At 45.0% G+C, this 21,791-nt stretch overlaps 1 protein-coding gene and 1 long non-coding RNA gene across 2 annotated transcripts in view; both read right to left on the bottom strand.

Annotated features, from left to right (window-relative positions):
- The window catches only part of LOC306927008, an 18,411-nt gene extending 13,598 nt beyond the window's left edge, over positions 1 to 4,813 (bottom strand). The window contains exon 1 of the long non-coding RNA XR_013790469.1: positions 4,674 to 4,813. This is a non-coding gene — a long non-coding RNA (uncharacterized lncRNA). The remainder of the gene's footprint in view (positions 1 to 4,673) is intronic.
- Positions 4,814 to 4,916: 103 nt separating this feature from the next.
- Positions 4,917 to 21,791, bottom strand: part of LOC306926381 (matrix metalloproteinase-16-like) — a gene marked incomplete at both ends in the record, with an annotated part of 37,970 nt that continues 21,095 nt past the window's right edge. Inside the window, 5 exons of the mRNA XM_079505644.1 lie at positions 4,917 to 4,937; positions 5,169 to 5,410; positions 5,872 to 6,135; positions 7,967 to 8,227; positions 12,823 to 12,990. Of these exons, the coding sequence (XP_079361770.1) occupies positions 4,917 to 4,937; positions 5,169 to 5,410; positions 5,872 to 6,135; positions 7,967 to 8,227; positions 12,823 to 12,990 (956 nt within the window). The remainder of the gene's footprint in view (positions 4,938 to 5,168; positions 5,411 to 5,871; positions 6,136 to 7,966; positions 8,228 to 12,822; positions 12,991 to 21,791) is intronic.

The following is a 21,791-nucleotide window of genomic DNA, read 5'->3' as shown; positions in this document are numbered from 1 at the left end:
GACTAGTGTTCTCCCCCTGCATGCTAGACGATGCCACAAGGTACAGGCCACCAGGTCGTTGATGACTAGTGTTCTCCCCCTGCATGACATTTTTGGTAGCAACCATTTCCATTTGTTCAATTTTCCTTGCACTTTGTCCACTATGCCCTCCCAGATAAACACATTTCTCCAAAGCTTTCACTTAACACCTCCAACAAGTCCTCCTTCAACTCCTCCCAGAAAGCTTTATAGAACTCCACTGTCAACCCGTCAATGCCAGGGGCCTTGCTCCCCTCCATGCCTTGCAAAGCAGTGCTCAGCTCAGCCAGTGTCAAAGGTCCCCTCTTACCACAGTTCTCGTTTGGGGGAATCTGAGGAAGTCCATCACAGAATGATGAAAACAACAGTTCATTGTCCTTGTATTCACTCTTGTACAGCTCAGAGTAAAACTCCACTGCCGCGCACCGGATCTCTCCAGCATCCATGAGCTCCTGCCCCCCCCCCCCCGGTGACGTAGCGTGTGCAGGAACCTGCTCTGCCCCCCCGGTGACCGTAGCGTGTGCAGGAACCTGCTCTGCCCCCCCGGTGACCGTAGCGTGTGCAGGAACCTGCTCTGCCCCCCCGGTGACCGTAGTGTGTGCAGGAACCTGCTCTGCCCCCCCGGTGAACGTAGCGTGTGCAGGAACCTGCTCTGCCCCCCCGGTGAACGTAGCGTGTGCAGGAACCTGCTCTGCCCATTCTTTTTCTCTAAACCAAAAAATAAACTGGAAGGTGCATCCATCCAGTCAACGCCCTGGAACCTAGACCGCACCAATGCCCCCTGCGCTTTCATGCCCAGTAGGTCTTCAAGCATGCTTTTTTTTGGATTTGAGGACTTCAAAATGTCCTCCATTTCCTGTGGACTCCCACAAACTATGCAGGTCCACTAACTCAATCTCCAGGTCCCTCATTGATCTGGCAATATCCCTTGTGACATTGAGAGTGTACTGCTGACAAAGCTGTTTAATTTGAACTTTTCCACAGTCCCACCACTGCCTTAAAGTATGGTCAGTAAAACCCACTGGCACCATGCCACACCTCGTAACGACACTAAATTGGTGTTTAAAACAATAAAGCCTGTCCAGCCTGGCTAGAGAGATAACATTGTCCCTTATGTGAGCCCATGTATACTGTCTCTTGGTGTCGTGTAACTCTCTCTATTAAGTCGTGTGTCTCAATTATGTTGTTCATTGCTCTTTGCGACTGCCTGTGAGGTTCAGCATGATTACGATCAATTTGGTCGAGTACAGTTAAAATCACCCCCGAGGTACAAAAAATCATCTGAATTACATGTCATTAAAAAATCATTCAATGTATTTAAAAACATTACTCTGTCCTGTCCAACGACAGGTGCATAGACATTGATAAAAACAACTGTATATTTCTCATACTTTGCTTTGACAAGTATTAACCTCCCCTCCACCTTGACCTGGACATCATATGTAATAGGAGAAAAACTCTTGGAGAACAGGATTGCAACCCCCCCACGGTTTGAGCTCAAAGAGCTCAGGCAAACTTCGCCCTCCCATTCTACTTTCCAATCAGTTTCATTTGTTCCATCAGTATGTGTCTCCTGTACCATCATTACATCAATGCCTTTCACTTTTACCAGTTCATACAACATTGCCCTCTTTCTAATGTCCCTTGCTCCGTTCAGGTTCAAGGTGGCAATTCTGAACTCATGTGTAAAAAATAGGACACCAACCATGTGGACAGTAAAAAACACTTCATTAAACTAACTAAACTACTAAACTTCTAGATCGTGATTGACTTTCTGTAGAAACTTTCTGACCCTATAAATCTCCTGTTCTGTGAAAGCCCCCCTTCCTTTTTTATTCATGTTTTCTTTTGCTGACTGTATGAAAGATTTGTTCCGAGGGAAAAAAGCTGGACACCTTCACTCCCTTTGCGTTCTTTGTTTTCTGTAAGAACTGCTTCATTTCTGAAAGGCCATAATAGTAAGAGAAATCTATGAAAATCTGGGAACTAAATCGTTACCAAGAAATGTCTTCACCAATGTGTTTCTAAAGGTGTCTAATAACATGTACTAAAAGTTTGAAATTCAACTCCCGTGGGAAATTGAGTTATTAGCATAATATGTGACCATGTGACTGTGGATATGGCCTAATTTAGCCCAAGGAGTGTCTTTTGTGCAAAACGAATGCTTGGAATGGATTCAGAATCATGAAAACCCCCTAGTTTCATATGTCACATGCTACTTAAAGATTGATGAAATTTGGACTTTTTTGCCTTATATAGGATGTTAAGGGTTTGGTCACATATTATGATAATAACTCAATTTCCCACGGGAGTTGAATTTCAAACTTTTAGTATATGTTATTAGACACCTTTAGAAACACATTGGTGAAGAAATTTCTTGGTAACAATTTAGTTCCCAGATTGGTCAAATACCTGATAAAATGCCCTTACTATAATGAATTAGCTCATCTTCGGACATCTCACTTTCACACACCCCAGGTTCACCACCATCCAAAACCCTAACCCTAAACCCTAACCCACACCCCAGGTTCACCACCATCCACAACCCTAACCCTAACCTAAACCCTAACCCTAACCCTAACCTTAAACTTAAACTTAAACCCTAACCCCAGGTTTACCACCATCCAAAACCAACTCTCCCTGTCGCCTTCTTTGGTTGTGACCCTGCAGTGGGGTCTTCCTTTTCTGCCCAATCACTTTTAAGCTGTCCTCCTCACCTCTCATGTCAACCTCTGTTACCAGCATCCCCTCTGCCCCAGCCCCACCCCCTGCAACACTCCCCCCTCCCCCACCTGGCTGGTGCCTCAGCTCAGGTGATTTGCAGCCTGACGGCAACTTTTTAACTGGTGACACAACTTTGCCAAACCAGGACAACTCCCTCACAATAAGTTCATCGCTTATGAACGGGGGGATATTTGACAACATCACCTTTTTCGCTGGTGTAGAGAGGGGTGTCACGGAAACAAACGTGTCCTTTATAACCACGCCGTTTGTTACGACGGTGTTTGCTTTCTCCACCGCATCCACAAAAATCACCACTCCACCGTTCATTCTAGCGGCAGATTTTACACTTGCCGCTCCGACCACCTTGGCTACAGCCAGACTGCAGTCCTCCACTGAACAGGGGAAACTTGGCGAGATTTTAATGTTTCCTAGTCAAATTGTCAAGCACCATGATGACGCTAACAGCAGCAGCCGCTGCTGCGGCACACAAAAGCCACAAGACCCGCTGACCGCAGCGGGGATTTAACACTAATCAATAAAAGAGAAACACTCTTTAAAGAGCAACCCAGCAAAGCATTAAAAAGATAGAAAGAAACTAACTCACTCCGTAGAGACTCACTCCGCACCACCACTCCACACACGCTCGCACATGCGCACGAGAGAGAGAGCGAGAGAGAGAGAGAGAGAGAGAGAGAGAGAGAGAGAGACGTCCTGTGTCTCGCACATGTCAAAAATTAATTGGAATAAAAAACAAATGATGTAGCCTACATGTATCGGGTCTGGATCGTATCTTGGTGAAGTCTTGCAGTGTGTGATGCCTTGTCGGTGATCAATCGTTTAGTGTGAAAGCCACCAAGATATTATAATGACAGCCGATTTTAAAAAAAAGAGTCTTGTAGTGTGAAATACATAACAATCTGATGACTCCCAGACAACTTTACCTGGTGTGACGGACGGACGGACTGATTGAAATGCTTGCAAATACTTACTTGGCCAAGAAGAAAATAAACTTTCTAAGAATCCAACTTTACCAGCAGGTTAATCTCTCACAGGTTAATCTGTCAGCACCACTGCCCTAAACATGTAATAATAAACACAGAAGCACCCAGGAGGAAGTGGACTAAGAAAAGGGAGGAGCCAAACTCAGTTCCTGTTTGCAAAGAAATCACACGTGTGAAGTGAGGGGCGCTCTTGTCGTAGTACATCATCCAATAAAAAAATTAATATACTTCTTCATGAATTAATTTGTCAATTTGTCAACAACTCATCTTTTCACCATGATCATGTAAGATGACAACTGAATTTATGTGAAATTGCTCGTCCACATATGATGTAAATTCTCCATTCATTGTGTTAGACTAAATAGCCTATTTGCTCGTCTACATATGGCGTACATTCTCCTTTCATTGTTGTCAATAGCATTTAATGTTTGTGTTGCCACAAAAGGCCGATTTGGTCAAATGTAAATTCTCCTTTCATTGTCAATGGCTAAAGTGACACGAGTTAAGGACAAAAAGCTGTATATAGGAGGGGCTAGTGCCCCTAAAAATCACACCTGTGTGAAGTAAGGGGCATTATTATCATCGTAGATCATCATGGCGTAAAATACACACTATGCCTATATTTATATTATTATTATATTATTATTTATACTATGCCTATAGACACTAAATTCTCCATTCATTGTCAATAGGAATGTAATGTTTGTGTAGGACGAAAATAGACACTATGCCTATTTGCTCAGACACTATGACGTTACATTCTGCATTCATTGTCAATGGGAATTTAATGTTTGTGTAGGACAAAGTTTGTGAAAAAACACTAAAAGCTGGATATCCCCTCAAAATAAGTGTTACTGAAATGGGTTCCCAGATTGCCAGAATGTAAACATTGACATGGCCAACATTCACACGAGAGTTGTGACTTACTACGTGTTGCCACTCTGACACTAACAGGAACACTCTTCTTATTGTCGAGGACGGCATAGACGCTTATCAGGTACTCAATGTCAGGCTTCAGCTCCCGAATAGTGGCTAACTTCTGGTCGCCAGGCACACGCATGTCCAGCTCCAGCCCTCCGAGGGCCGTGGGGACGTAGGTGATTAGGTACTCTGTCACTGTCCTCTCATTGGCCCAGGACAGCTCCACGCTCTCTGAGGTGACCTCCACTACTGTCAGGTCTGTGGGTGGTGAGACTGTTGGAGAAGGTTGGACATTAGGGGATATATATATATATATGTGTATGGAAGAGAGTGTCAAACTATTAAAAAACGTCAATCTTAATGAGTCATCGTATTTTAAAATAAAGGAATATATTGTTTTAATTTAACAAAATCTGAACTATTATGATGATTGACAAATATAAATGTAGTACAGTTATATTCACACGAGAGTTGTGACTTACGTGTTGCCACTCTGAGACTAACAGGACAACTCTTCTTATTGTCGAGGACGGCATAGACACTTATCAGGTACTCAACGCCAGGCTTCAGCCCCCGAATAGTGGCTAACTTCTGGTCGCCAGGCACACGCATGTCCAGCTCCAGCCCTCCGAGGGCCGTGGGGACGTAGGTGATTAGGTACTCTGTCACTGTCCTCTCATTGGCCCAGGACAGCACCACGCTCTCTGAGGTGACCTCCACTACTGTCAGGTCTGTGGGTGGTGAGACTGTTGGAGAAGGTTGGACATTAGGGGATATACATATATATATATATATATATATATATATATATATATATATATGTATGTATGGAAGAGAGTGTCAAACTATTAAAAAACGTCAATCTTAATGAGTCATCGTATTTTAAAATAAAGAAATATATTGTTTTAATTTAACAAAATCTGAACTAATATGTGACCAGATTTGACTGAGAGCCTGCCATCGCGCAACAGAAGTGAACCTTTCAAGCCTGTTTTCTCAACTGCAATACATTACTCTATAAGCCATATCTCCAAAACTGGTGGGTCAAACTGAACAACCAATATGTCAATTTGAAGCTATTGATTCCCTGCTTATGACATGAAAAAAAAAAAATCCAATGGCAGCCCCTCAGTCAAATTTAGTCACATAAGATGATTGACGAATATAAATGTAGTACAGTTATATTCACACGAGAGTTGTGACTTACGTGTTGCCACTCTGACACTAACAGGACAACTCTTCTTATTGTCGAGGACGGCATAGACACTTATCAGGTACTCAATGTCAGGCTTCAGCTCCCGAATAGTGGCTAACTTGTGGTCGGCAGGCACACGCATGTCCAGCTCCAGCCCTCCGAGGGCCGTGGGGACGTAGGTGATTAGGTACTCTGTCACTGTCCTCTCATTGGCCCAGGACAGCTCCACGCTCTCTGAGGTGACCTCCACTACTGTCAGGTCTGTGGGTGTTGAGACTGTTGGAGAAGGTTGGACATTAGGGGATATACATGGATGGAAGAGAGTGTCAAAATATTGGAAAAACTCAATCTTAATGAGTCTTTAAGATTAAAAAAAGCCAAATTCCTTGGCATCAGTGAGACCAGAAATATCATGTGGTGTAGGCAAGAAGAGAATAGCTTGGCAGCAATGGAAGGGAAGGTTGGTTCTCCAGCAGCCTTGGGGCTCATCTCTAGACAGATTTCAGAGCAAATTAAATATGCCACTTATAATAGTATAATATAAAGTGGACGAGGGAGTTGATATTATTTCACTTTTTTAATTAAATTCAAAGGAGCTTCATTGGCATGAGAAAACATACATCTACATTGCCAAAGCAAGTGTCAAACGTGAATTCCTTTCATGTATGATGGTTTAAACTTTACAGTCAATGTGTTTATGTGATGTTAATGATGTGGTTTGTTTTCTTTTGGTGTGTTACAGTAAATGATCTGCCTGCAAGCACCGTGTTGGGTTTTAATTGAGGCTAACGCCTCATCTCGCGTGTCGGCTAACTGTACACAAAGTTATAGTGAGTGAATGAGTTTTGGTTTAATACATAACAAAAAGCAGGTTACCGGTATTTGTTATATTATTATTTGTTGTATTATTATTATTATTATTATTATTATTATTATTATTAAAATATTTGTGTGGCTGAGTAATTTTCATTGCCAGAGTTACCACGACAAATGTTCCCCTTTCGGAGTGCGTATAGTTTAAGTTAGCGTGTTGAACTTCCTATGGTGGGATCAAAGCATTACATGAGGCTAACTTGACAAAAATCCGAACAGTGTCCGTCTGTCTGTTTCCAGCTAATCCCTAAATGCCAAAGCCGAACCTCTGCCCCACATTTTACAGAACGGCCTTTTATAGGCATCTAACACATTGTATAACTGTACTACACGCACGCACACGCAACTTGCAAGTCCAACTGGTTTGTTGTAGCCTATCTTAAATAAATAAAGAACGAACACCTGTATGAATTAAATAAAGCTGTAGCTGTAGTACCCTGTCTGTTTCTCCTCTCGCCTCGCTTGCCTTGCTGCCCACACACACACACACACACACACACACGCACATACGGGCCGTGGCCCAGTCAGTTTAGAGCTGGCCCAACTTTGAGCCTTGTGCATGCAAATTTCTGGTTAGTAAACCACAGCATGCAAGCCGCCTTTGTTTTAAAATGGTTCCCCAAACCGTTCACAGTTCACACTATCGGCCGGGGATGCCTTTAGATGCCTGTGACAGCCTCTCAGCTGGTCAAACAATGCTGCTCCGCTGTTCTACGACAGAAAAACAGCCGAGGACAAAGCGTACGACAGCTCCCGTCCGATGTTCCATATTACATCCTGATTGGCTAAGATTGGCTTCCAAAGTTTGCAGCATTGGTCCCGTTGCAACAAAATGCCTCAAATCATGAACACAGCATGCGATTTACGTGACATTTTAGAAGCACATTCCCACAAGGCAGAGGAAGAAACCCCACCCTTTTCACATTGGCCTGTTATAGTGCTACCAGTAGGTTGATTTTTGCAAAACACGTTTTCGTAACAAAATGCCTCAAATCATGAATGCAGCCTCCAATTGCAATGAAAGGCATGAGAAGAAATGGAACCCTTTCACATTAACCTACCTGACCTTGTGGACACCTGTGCTCCGAGGAGCCTTTTCTCTAGTTGTTCTATGATAGTTGTCATACATCAGCAGTGAGGAGTTTACTCAGACTTTCTACCTCTATATCCCTAATACTAAATTAAATATCATTATAATAATACACAACTTAAATAGGGTTGCAACATCTCTCACCTGCTCTCTTCAGCTGGTTTACTTCACTTTCTAACTGGATTGTGTTCAGGATCAGATTGTCGTTGTTGATAGCCAGCTGTTTTTTTTCACTCATTAAGGTGTCATAGTTGCTGGCCAGCTGTTTTTTTTCACTCATTAAGGTGTCATAGTTGCTGGTCAGCTGATTCAGTGCGGTGTTGTAGTTGCTGGTAATCTGGGTCTTCTCCTCCCTCAGCCGGGTATTCTCCAGGGTCAGGGCATCGCAGTTAGGCTTCTGGTCATCTGTAACAAGGATTGTTAGGTTTTGTTACATGTTTCCACACAGACAGATTTCAGTGTGAGTCACCACGAGTGCAGCTGAGCTGACAGAGCCAGATTGTAACATGCTACGTTCTATGTGGAACTTGAATAAATGTGTAAGCAGCTACAAATGCTTTAATCATCTTTTCTTGTAGTATGAGAGGAAGGAATTAAACATCATCCAGAGTCAGGTTGTTTGTGGCTAAATTATTTGCAAACAGACCAAAAGGTGATACTAAAAACAGTTATAAGACTGTGACTGTGACTGTTATAAGAGTGACTTAGCTTCCTAGTCGACACTGAACCCCATTGCTGAGTCTCACAGCAATGGTGTTACCAGTCTGCACCTGGTCATGCTTTGACACTCTTGTAAAAAATGATTACAACATGTAGATCAAAAGACTTAGACCTTGGACTACTCTAAATCTAGTTGAAACTTAATTTTCTGATCAAATTACGTCAGCAAACTGATGTTTGTCGTAAATGCCATCTTAAAAACTAGAAGACATATTGAATTTATATTGGCAGAATTTAATTTGTCACGTCAAAATACATAAGTTTTGATATCTGGAGTGGGTATCTGTGCACGTAGCCCCTTAACTCAAACTAGGTTCAGCACAAGTCCCCTCCCTTTCTACATCTAACAGGATAGGTGAGACGCCCCTACTCCAAAGTAAGTGCCCAACCAACCACATGAACTGAGTGATAATAAAAAGGGGAAAAAATTGAATTAAATGGTAAGTAGCTTTCCCCAAAAACATGAATAAATGAATGAAATAAAATAAAATAAAAAATGAAATGTTGTCTTCTTCACTCCTATTAATGTCCAACTCCCAAAATGCAATATACCAAAATGGATTGGAATTCACCTCTTTCACAGTTCAAATGCAATAACAAAATGAATCGTAATTCACCTTCTTCACAGTTCAAATGCAACAACAAAATTAAATCGTAATTCACCTTCTCAGTTCACAGTCACACTATTCAACCGTAGTTTAACGATATGATCTTATTTTTGTAGCAATCATACACTTAATGAGGGTTCAGACTTTGTCACTCTACTATCAAGTTCAGTAGAACTAAATTAACATATCTCTGTCCCATGGAAAATAAAAGAGAATACCAGTCTGCTGGAATAGCAGGAGTAGATGAGATGAGTCACGAGGAGGTTGCAGTCTGGATGGCAGGGAAACACCTTTTGTTCAATTCCCCAGCTGATTCCTCACAACAACGGTCTGCCTGTCAATCACTGTCACACACTCGCCTGACATGAAGACTTCACTTTAGAACTCCTGTCTGGTCCGCAGCGAACACCATTCACCTCCCCACGTGACCAATGTCTCTGTATCAGACGCAATGTTCTGAAATCTCCCAAAACTTATTCCAACTGAAATCTTAAATTAGTCTAATAGTCTCGCACGCGATACAGCCACACCGCATCAAAACACTTATTAATTAAAGCTGAAAACGTGAATCAGCTCTCAACTCCGTTTCTTCTCTTGTTCTTACGGACAGTCTGTCCAACCAAACAGTCTCTCGCTGTCTTTGGATACGAGCCCGCTCCAAAACAAACGAAAAATGTAGTATTATTTTATCACCTGCACTCCTCTGTAAAGCGCATCACTGTCTGTCATTGATCAGCTCAACCTCTCGCCTGGATACTTTGAGAGGTATCTCACTGTAGACAGCAAATAATTAGCATATTTCCTGCGACAGATAAAACGTCTTCCTCTCTACCTGTCTGTGCACACCTCTTCCTGTCTTCCTCACATCTGACAGGCCAGTCTGACGTAACACTGCCCTCTCGGGACAATGTCTCGGGACAAAGTTTTCAGAATAAAAGCTTGTAAGAATACTTGTACCCCTTACACATAGCCATGCCATATATCAAAATAAACCTTAGGATGTAGGATAAAAAAACAAGTTAAAAAAAATATGTTCTATTATATAAATATCGGCCTCTGAAAGTAGCATGTATTGTCAACAAATTGTTTTGTGACAGTGTTTTGTGACACCAAGCCATCTTCTAACCTGTATTTTGATATATAGTATGTTCATATAGTTGTACCAGTACAATGTCTATGGACGCATGTTTCTCGAAAATCTGTTTGAGAAAAACACAGTTTTGAGGGAAAACACATCCATGGGAAATATTTTGATAGGACTTGGTGGCCATAATAGATCTCAAAGGACAGCATACAATGTCTACTTTCAACCCCCCAAGAAAGTGAGTTTCTACCATCTTCCACTACGAAATTAAATGCACTTTGTCTGACCAAACACTTGGGAATAGAGTGAACAGAATGACATAAAAAGGCATAACTGATATTTGAACTGTCCTTTTATTTTAGCCACAAATCACATCAATCAAAATGACTTACTATAAAATATATACACACACACACACACACACACACACACACACACGCACACGCACACGCACACACACAGTGTGTGCAGACTGTAGTATTAACTGTAACGTGTGTAATGTAAAGCTGTGCAATGTACTGCCCCCCTGGAGAAGCTCATCTGTCAAGAAGAGTGAGACTGGCTCACTGTACAGCTGCCACCGGACAACGCACCACCATGGAGGTGCAGCTGGCCTGTCAGCATCTAAATTACAGAAATACGCAATTATTCGCATAAAAGCATTGTTTTTATTCGTGTAGTATACATCTGGTGGAGCTGTCTGGTGTACCCGACTACGGATAATCGGTTGAAGAAGGATAGTATACATCTGCTGCCATTCATTCATTTCAAACCCTCTCAGTAACCATGTGTAAATATGTAACGGTATACAACTCATTCAAACACTTTTACTGCAGTGTTGATTTTGACAGCAGATTCTAGTTTTAGTCATAGTCTCTTGAATAGTTTTCATTTTGTTTTAGTCACATTTTAGTCACCTGGAATGTTTGGATTTACAAACACAGGATATGATGTTATTACCCAAAATGCCATGGACTGTGTATGGCAGGGGCGTCCTCCTCCCTGAGCCAAGCTTGCACCGAATGCCTGAATAGCCGATCTACAAGCTCACAACACATTGCAGCGCGACGCTGCAACACGGTGTGAGCTTGTAGTGAGCTTGTAGAGCTCCATGGCATTTTGGGTAATGACATCATAGAGCGTCGCAGTCCCGCCCCCTGTCATGACATTAAACAATACATATTCTCCGTCTTTGTAGACAGTAAATAAAAGGAACAAACATTTCTCATCTTCAGATCAGATATATAGCCTATAAGACACGCTACAATATAAAATACAAGTGCATAGTATACAGTTGAGAATATAAAGGTATCGTAGCCCCCCCCCCCCCCATAATTGTACTTGTAAAACTGTGATGCGACAATATATGGTTCTTACCACTGAACAGATCGGAAGGATATACCGTCGTCCGTCTTCGTCGCGTCTTCAATCGCCAACTAGATCGCCGTCCTCAGCCGACAACTGCTGGGTGGGGGGGGGGCTGTTTCATGGCTCAGATCACCGTTCCACTACTCCAACAGACCACGGAAAATCTGGGACAGGGACCCCGGGTACAGCGAAACTGGGGGTCGGGGATTGAAGGCCTCTGGGACTCAACAGTGTCGCCACGGTGTTAGCGCCGACTGACTAGCCTGTCCCCAGTGTACCGGCGGCCCCCGGCGAGAGTTACACAACCCCCATGGAAATAAAGTGGGTGGAACGTTGCTTTGTAGTAGAGGAGACTGAACAAACAGTCACAAAGGACACGCACATCAATACCTATAGGCTGGGTGCTGGATCAAAATGAAGTCATATAAGAAATGAAAAAATCGGCACACCAATTCAGGCTCCCAAGTATCTTTACTTTAATTCGGTAACATTTCGGGCCGAAACGTTTGCAGACCTTGGAAGGTCTGAGGAAGGGCTGCGGCCAGAAACATATAATATAGGCCCATCAAAAACAAAAAAAAGTTGTTGTTTTGTTTTTTTGCCAACCTTGCCATGCCCCCATTGCCACATGCCCCAGTGTAGCTGCACACAGCGGCCTATGGTTAATCCGGCCCTGTGTGTGACATGAAGGTACAACGATAAGGGTGCATGTGTTTAGTCCGACACCCCACCCAAAACCCTACCCTAACCCTGACTGTCTTAACAGGCCACGTATGTATCTTGGGAGCCATGGCAGGGTGATTCTTTTGATTGATTGATTGAAATATTTAATAACAGTTTGCTTTAACGGCCACGCATGTTGTCGGACTGTCTGACCAACGTATATACGCCCCAAAAGATACACCCCACGTTTGTAACTTCATAGCTTTTAGCAGCAGCTACAATCCAAGTTGATCTGGCTTCAACTGCAGCTGCAAAGCTACAATCCAAGTTGACCTGGATTCAACTGCAGCTGCAAAGCTACAATCCAAGTTGATCTGGCTTCAACTGCAGCTGCAAAGCTACAATCCAAGTTGACATGGATTCAACTGCAGCTGCAAAGCTACAATCCAAGTTGATCTGGATTCAACTGCAGCTGCAAAGCTACAATCCAAGTTGATCTGGATTCAACTGCAGTGAAGTATTATTATATATCAAGTTGTTTAACCATTTCCACTCACATCCGTAGAGGTCTTGAATCCCCTGGCGGTCATCTGCTGGCAGCTGGAAGTCATCAGTGTCAATCCATTTGTAGTCTTTATGCATGATGGACGATGTGTTGTCGGAGTGACCCAGACCCAGGCTGTGGCCCAGCTCATGGACCGCTACCAGAAACACATTGTAGACACCTGGATGGATGGAAGAAGAACTCCTTCAGTAAAATAAAATAAAATACGTTTTTGTTATCCATTTGTTTTTGCGTCTGGGGCACCACCTCCTCCTACATGTTTAGGGAAGTGGTGCTGGCAGATTCTTCTCTTGAGAGATTATTTGGGGGGCGGGGGTGGGGGGGGGGGGGGGGGTGGGGGGGGGGACGGACGGACGGACCGCAGAACAGAAGATACATTTGTGCAAATTTCCGCAACGTAAGCACCATATCACAATATATGCCAGACCCGCAGTGTCTCTGCTTTCTTGCTTGCAACCTCGTGTGCCAACCCGAGAAATCTCTGGTTTCTTTAATGTCTATTAATCTAGAATGAATTAGTATTTTATAAGGCTGTCACGATTCTCGATTCGTATCGAAATCAAATCGAAATCACCATGCGCACGGCCGTCCGTTTATTCACCCCGGAACGTTTCTCACAGGACGAGTTACAGCAGCCTGTCGGACTTATGTGCACAACCAACCCAGCCTGTAGCTCATTGCGGTGGCATCATCAGAGCAGACAACAACACACCCAAATTCACCCAAAGGAAGAAGCCGCTTATATCGCTGTTTATATTATTATATAGTATGGTCGTGTACAATCGCGCAGTGAAAGGTTCCATATGGGGCTGCCTGGAGTCTGGACTAGCGCTGGCCTCCACGCTATGGCTGCTTCGACATGTATCGCATCGTGATGGAGACGAGGACCGCAGCGTGAAGCTGTGTTCAGTGAGAGACATGTATCGCATCGTGATGGAGACGAGGAACGCAGCGCGAAGCTGTGTTCAGTGAGAGACATGTATCGCATCGTGATGGAGACGAGGACCGCAGTGCGAAGCTGTGTTCAGTGAGAGACATGTATCGCATCGTGATGGAGACGAGGACCGCAGCGCGAAGCTGTGTTCAGTGAGAGACATGTATCGCATCGTGATGGAGACGAGGACCGCAGCGCGAAGCTGTGTTCAGTGCGAGACATGAGGCAGCCAGCGTGGAGGCTGACACCAGTCCAGTCCAGCCCATGGAACCTCTCCCTGAAGCTGCTACATTAGAGCGCCGGAGTGAGCTCCTTTAGTGGGGCTAATGTTATAGCCCCGAGTCCCGACTTCAAGTACTGTATGATGAAACATGAAACATGACTGAACAAGCCATGTGAACCATGGCTAGTATAGTTACCAGCTAGCGCCCCTCAAAAACAACTAGAGGCAAAATCTGTAGTCACTATTCATTGATTCACTGGCATACCTTTGAAAAAAATGTTATTCACTGTTATATTGAAATTAAAATGTGATTTATTGAGATGAATTAATTATAAGGCCTCTAATTAGATTAACATTTTTAATCGAGCAGCCTTATTATTTACTTTTTATTTTATTTAGTTACTTAATAATAATAATAATAATAAAACTTTATTTGTATAGCACCTTTCATGACATGAAATGCAGCTCAAAGTGCTTTACACAAAAAAGAAAAGAAAGGCAGGGCATAAACAATACAGTGAGGATTAGAGGATTAGACGATTAGAGGATTAGAGTAGAGCTTAACAATAATGTCATCTATCTCATCATCTTAAAGAAACATCTCAAAATGATGTGAGGACATAAAACCCAAAGTTTATATTGTTGATGCTATTCTCATTCTCATGTTATTAGTCAAATAAAAGTGACTTATTGCAGAGAAACAAGTGTTTTTCTTTACAAATCGAAACATTAGCCTAGCTTAGCCTAGCACTTGCCCTAGCCTAGCCCCCTTAGATAGCACTTTATGTAGACTTAGGTAGTATTTTTAAACAGACTTATAGCTTGTTACGTAGACAGCACTAGAATTGCATTTTTATGTAGTCATAGCACTTTATAGTACACATGTATAATATATAATATAGTATAGTATGTATAGTTCACATAGATACTCCACTGTTACGTTCTTAGTTTACGCTTGAGTCATGATAACTACTTTTTATATATGTGATGTATGCCATGCTTTTATTTTGTTATTTGTTTTTGTTATTGCTTAAAGCGCAAATAACATGCATTTTAAAATGGCTTTTAATATTTAATATCATATTGTCTATGTCCCTCAAAGTTATTTCTAATGGTTTGAGCCTCAATCACCACTCTGATATAACCAGTCCTTGTCATTTATTTCTGGACTTTGAAAGCAGTTTTAGCTGCAGTACCACAATGTCCTGAGGTGGTGGGGGTGCTGATATGCTGATTATTTAATATTTGAGTCATTATAATACTGATGCTAGATAAAACCAGGCTTGTTTCCATTCCATGCCAGCTTGGAAAATCAACAATGGTGGACATTGTAAACAAAGTGGAAATGCAAATTTGGAACTGAAGACTAAAGAAGAGGAGGAATTATACAAAGTAGGGTGACATTGATGACATCACGATGAGACCAAAATCAGTTGAGCTGTTCCTGAGAGCAATTTCCATTAAAGCACCCATATGATATGAAAGCCTGATTGTTCAAAATTGGTTATTTGTGGGGATAGAAAACACATATGGGAGCCCCAAAGTTGAATTTTATGTTATAGGTCCTTTAATGTAAGTCGCTCTGGATTAAGAGCGTCTGCTAAATGCCTAAATTGTAATTGTAAATTGTAAATTAACGATCATACAGCGTTCTGTGCGCGTGCAGTGCATGTGCACGCACTGCGCGCGCACGTGCGCAGTGCATGCGCACGCGATCTACAGATTTTTTAGGGCTCAGATTGAGATGAAAGGCCACGTTTAGAGCTTAATAATATGATAGCTATGACTCATCACTAGGCATGTAACGATATATCGTATATCGATATATATCGATATTAATCCCGACGATACGAATCGATTTATTGGATTTTTTTTGTATTTATTTTTTAGGGGGGGCTAGTGAATTATGGTGTGTGTGATATGAAATGTGAGCTTTAATCATATCTCATCATATTCAAGTGCTTTTGGAGAGAAATGACTGAGTCACTTTCAGTAGTAGAGCACTGTAGAGGGGAGCTGTGTGTCTGTGACTGTGCCCAGGTGATGCTCATTAACACATTGGTTGCTACAGAATCTAGCCAGGCCTGTTCTTCTGGTGCTATAGGCTTAACATTGAAGGAAGGACACTGTTCGGGGGGCCACAGCAAAATCTTCTCTTATAGCGAGAATCACACACATACATCAAAAGAAAGCTGAACTTCGTCCACTTCAATTTAAAAAATACATTTTGATTTTACCATCTTCCATTCTGGAGATATTGACCTTTTTGCAACACCTGCTTTTGCCTGGAAGTGGTTATCTTGAACAGCGAGCAGAGTTATGGATGGTTTAAAGTCAGAGACATTGACAGGCAGATATACAAATGAACACAATAAATATCCTATACATCCTATACACCGAATGAAAGCCCTGAATGTGTACTTTTACGAGGAAAACAGTACACATTGATCCCCTCTACAGTTTTACAGTAATTGGTTATTGAATGCAGCTTGTGCCCACCAGATAACATCAGGGAAGACATGGACCTGAACTCCTCAATATTCACAAAATAAGGCCTATAGCGACATATAAATACTATATACCATATGAAACAGAAGACTCTCTGCTTTCATAAGGAAAAAAATTCTACTGTAATAATAAAAATCACACCCCTGTGAAGTGAGCGGTGCAACTCTACTTCTCTACTTCACTACAGCTCGCTATATACGGACTGAGACAGAAAGTCATGTAAACCTTTTATTTACAGTTTGGTCTGTAAACTTCTACTGTAATAATAAAAATCACACCATATACGGACTGAGGCAGAAAGTCATGTAAACCTTTTTATTACAGTTTGGTCTGTGGTGCCCACATTATAAAGCCACTGATAATGTGGGCACCACAGACCAAACTGTAATACAAAGGTTTACATGACCTTCTGCCTCAGTCCGTATATAGCAAGCTGTATTGAATAAGTAGAGAACAGAATATGGGACAGAGTTGCACCACTCACTTCACAGGGGTGTGATTTTTATTATTACAGTAGAAGTTTACAGACCAAACTGTAAATAAAAGGTTTACATGACTTTCTGCCTCAGTCCCTATATAGCGAGCTGTAGTGAATAAGTAGAGAACAGAGTTGCACCGCTCACTTCACAGGGGTGTGATTTTTATTATTACAGTAGAAGTTTACAGACCAAACTGTAAATAAAAGGTTTACATGACTTTCTGTCTCAGTCCGTACATAGCGAGCTGTAGTGAATAAGTAGAGAAGTAGAGTTGCACCGCTCACTTCACAGGGGTGTGATTTTTATTAGTTTTTTTCTTATGAAAACAGAGAGTCTTCTGTTTCATACGGTATATAGTATTTATATGTCGCTATAGGCCTTATTTTGTGAATCTTGAGTTCAGGTCCATGTCTTCTCTGAAGTTATATCTGGTGGGTGCAAGGTGCATTCAATAACCAATTTCTGACAAACTGTACATGGGATCAATGTGTACTGTTTTCCTCATAAAAGTACACATTCAGGGCTTTCATTCGGTGTATAGGATGTATAGGATATTTATTGTGTTCATTTTTATATCTGCCTGTCAATGTCTGTGACTTTAAACTGTCCATAAGTCTGCTTTCTTACTCTAGGAGGAAGAGGATGATCGCCTCGCCGAATCTATCGCACAGATTGCTTTCATTCCGTCGATCGCACTAACAGGGGACATCAAAGTCTTGATCAAAGTCCCACTATCCAGCGTTGTCATTAGGCCTAGTACTTATCCATCTGTACATGTCTGGGCATGTAGATAACCGGCGGTGTTGTTGTACGGCGAGGAAGAAAAAAAGTCAGTCGCTTCCACAGAACACACCAGACACCACCAAGGTGTATATAAACCGTTTAGGATGGGGAAAAGTTTCGTTCGTTATAGGCTAAGTTACAACCGGGTCGATTACGTCCCTGACGCGTTCATTGCGATCTTATCACTGCAATTATAATGAATACAAAAGTGTTACGATCTATCGCAACCCGGCCGCTGTTGTCATGGCGGACCGTCCCTCGTCCCTCGATACTGTGATTAGTTTGTTAGTTCGTAGTATGAAGAAGGAATCATGCACCCCCCCGTATACATGGATGTAACTTGGATGGATGTATACATGGATGTAACTTTTCATCGCTCCCCCGTAGGAGCGATGGAAAAAAGCTTCACCATCTCCTTGTAGATAGATCGCTCGCCGTCCGGGGGCCGCGCTACAGCCCCCGAACGGTGAGCGATCTATCTACAAGGAGATCTCCTTGTAGATAGATCGCTCGCCGTCCGGGGGCCGCTCTACAGCCCCCGAACGGTGAGCGAAGCCCGGCTGTGATGTCGACAAGATGACAACTCGACAAGGAAAAAAAGGGCTTCCACAGAACACAAAGTTCGTTATACATTACAACCGGGTCGATGACGTCCCCGACACGTTCATTGCGGTCTTATCACTGCAATTATAATGAATAAAAAAGCGTTACAATCACACGTCCGAGCGATCGCCAATTATGACGGCTCTGCATGGTGATCGGTGATCCCCCAACGGAAGACCTGTAACCCGGACAGATGCATGTTGTCATGGCGGTCCCTCGATACTGTGGTTCGTTTGTTAGTTCGTAGTATGAAGAAGGAAACATGCATCTGTCCATGTGTGTTGCAGACGCTATGCAATGCCGATACGGCGCAGATTTGTCTTCGTGGGGTTTTGTGGCGGTTGGCATCCATACGGTGCAGAATTGTTAGGCAGCGTTCATCATGTTTTTTCCATGATCAGACAGACAGACCCCCCCATCTCGGGAGAAACAGGAGGGGAGGGGGGAATCGAGTGTTGTGGTGTTGGGTGAAATGTGATTCTTCTATTCACACACTGACTAAACTTGTCAGGATCTGCCTTCTGTGTGTTGTGTATGTTGTTCTTGAGACTTATTTTGAAGTAATGATATGGTGTTCTTGATTCTTATTTTGAAGTGCTTGCTTTGTGTTTCCTGTTTTCCTTTGTAGTTGGTTCCTGCCTTGTCTCACCTTCCCTGATTTTTGGTTCTTTGTTTCACCTGTCTTGTTTTCCCCCAGCCAATCCTGTTGTTGATTTGATTTGAGTTCACCTGTGTCCTGTTAATCTTGTGCCTATTTAAGCCCTGTGTTTGGTTGTGTTCTGTGTTGGATTATTGTATTGTCACCTGAGTTCCAAGTCTGTTTTATGTTTGCTAGTGTTGCGCTACTGCAGGTCTTTGTTTGAATAAATACTAAGATCCCGACTTCCTTGCATTTGGGTCCTGCTTGAAAACCACTCCTGACAGAATAATCCAACCAGATCGGACCCAGCGGGAAGAGTTTTAGTTTTTTATTCTTCAAGATGCCAGCAGTTTGGAGCAAGCCACTATGCCCAGGTCTGTCAGTGCTCACACCTGTGACACATGCCTGTACTCTGCCTTCTCTGACTCCTGCCCATGCCTTGCCCACCCAGGGGCTCCACGTTCCTCACCCTGAGCGTTATGGAGGTAATCCTGAGACATGTGACTCTTTCCTTGCCCAGTGTTGGGCAGTTTTTGAGGACCAGGCACCTGCCTTCTCCACTGAACATTCCCGCCTGGCTTATGTGAGATACATGCTCACAGGAGAGGCCCTATCCTGGGCTATTGATGCATGGGAGGAGGAACAAAGGTTTTGCTCCAGCTACTCCTCTTTCACAACAGAGCTGAGAAGAGTTTTTGGTTCTCCAGTGTCCAGTGTACCCGAGCCCGTGCTGCCCAGCACCACCGAGCCCGTGCTGCCCAGCGCCTCCGAGCCCGTGCTGCCCAGCACCACCGAGCCCGTGCTGCCCAGCACCACCGAGCCCGTGCTGCCCAGCACCACCGAGCCCGTGCTGCCCAGCGCCTCCGAGCCCGTGCTGCCCAGCACCACCGAGCCCGTGCTGCCCAGCGCCTCCGAGCCCGTGCTGCCCAGCACCACCGAGCCCGTGCTGCCCAGCACCACCGAGCCCGTGCTGCCCAGCGCCTCCGAGCCCGTGCTGCCCAGCACCACCGAGCCCGTGCTGCCCAGCGCCTCCGAGCCCGTGCTGCCCAGCACCACCGAGCCCGTGCTGCCCAGCGCCACCGAGCCCGTGCTGCCCAGCGCCTCCGAGCCCGTGCTGCCCAGCACCACCGAGCCCGTGCTGCCCAGCGCCTCCGAGCCCGTGCTGCCCAGCACCACCGAGCCCGTGCTGCCCAGCGCCTCCGAGCCCGTGACCATGCTGCCCAGCGTCCCCGTGCTGCCCAGCGTCCCCGTGCTGCCCAGCGTCCCCGTGCTGCCCAGCGTCCCCTTGCTGCCCAGCGTCCCCTTGCTGCCCAGCGTCCCCGTGCTGCCCAGCGTCCCCGTGCTGCCCAGTGTCCCCGAGCTGCCCAGCGTCCCCGAGCTGCCCAGCGTTCCCGAGCTGCCCAGCGTTCCCGAGCTGCCCAGCGTCCCCGAGCTGCCCAGCGTTCCCGAGCTGCCCAGCGTCCCCGAGCTGCCCAGCGTTCCCGAGCTGCCCAGCGTCACTGTGTCCAGTGCCGCTGACACTCTGCAGCCTTGCACTTCGTTGGCCCTCCCTACACCTGCCTGTTCCGTGAAGTTCCCAGATCCTGTCTGTAATGACTCCGTACCCATCTACCCTGAGCCGACTCCAGCCCAAGACCCATTTGAGGGGTCTCGTTTGGTCGTGTTCAGGGGAATCCGTGGGACCTCCAGAAGGGGGCGTGAGCGTCATGGCTCCCGACACCGCCAACGCTCCCTGTTGCCCAGCGTCCTGGATGCTTCGCTGCCCAGCGCCTTGGAGTCCTTGCTACCCAGTGCCCAGTGTGTGTCACTGCCCAGTGTTCAAGAGGCTCCACTGCTGCCCAGCGCTACAGTGACTCTGCCCCCAGTTTTGCCTGAGATTGTATTGGCTGGTCTTGCCAACATCCTGTCTGTCCCCGCCTGTAAGTCTGTGTCCTCGTTTGTCCCCACCTGTGTCCAGTCTGTGTCCTCGTCTGTCCCCACCAGTGTCCAGTCTGTGTCCTCGTCTGTCCCCGCCAGTGTCCAGTCTGTGTCCTCGTCTGTCCCCGCCTGTGTCCAGTCTGTGTCCTCGTCTGTCCCCGCCAGTGTCCAGTCTGTGTCCTCGTCTGTCCCCGCCAGTGTCCAGTCTGTGTCCTCGTCTGTCCCCGCCTGTGTCCAGTCTGTGTCCTCGTCTGTCCACGCCTCTGTCCCGTCTGTGCCCTCGTCGGCTGCCCCCGCCTGTGTTCCACATGTTTACCCGATCGTCGCCATCACCAACACCGTGCCTGTATCCCCATCAACTTTCCTCGCCGATGCTCTGCCAGCGGACTATGCCGACGCCCGGCCAGACATCCTGTTGGCTGTCTCTGCTGACAGTCTGCCAGGAACCCTGTCCCTTTACCCTGCTGACACCCCCGTTGAACATTCTGAACTGCCTCTGGTTGTTGCTGTTGAACCAAACCCAGTTTCCCCACAGCCACCAGACCCTTGTTCTGCCATTTCAGTGTCCCCACAGCCACCAGACCCTTGTTCGACCCTCTCAGTGTCCCCCGAGCCACGAGACCCTTGCTCTGTCCTCCCAGTGTCCCCACTGACACCGGAACCCTGTTCTGTGCTTCCAGTGTCCCCTCAGCCACCAGACTCCTGTTCTGTCCTCCCAGTGTTTCCCAGGCCATGTGAGGCCTGTTGTGTTCTCCCAGTACCCCTTCAACCACCTGACCAATTTTCTTCTCTCCCTATGCCCCTGTCTCAGTGTCCGCTACCCCAGTCCCTGTCTCCATGTCCTCCTGAGCCATTATGTCCCAGCCCTTTTCAG

The sequence above is a fragment of the Electrona antarctica genome, assembly GCF_951216825.1.
Source record: "Electrona antarctica genome assembly, chromosome: 7".
In the NCBI taxonomy this organism is placed as follows: domain Eukaryota; kingdom Metazoa; phylum Chordata; class Actinopteri; order Myctophiformes; family Myctophidae; genus Electrona; species Electrona antarctica.
This window is presented reverse-complemented; position numbering and strand designations above follow the sequence as displayed.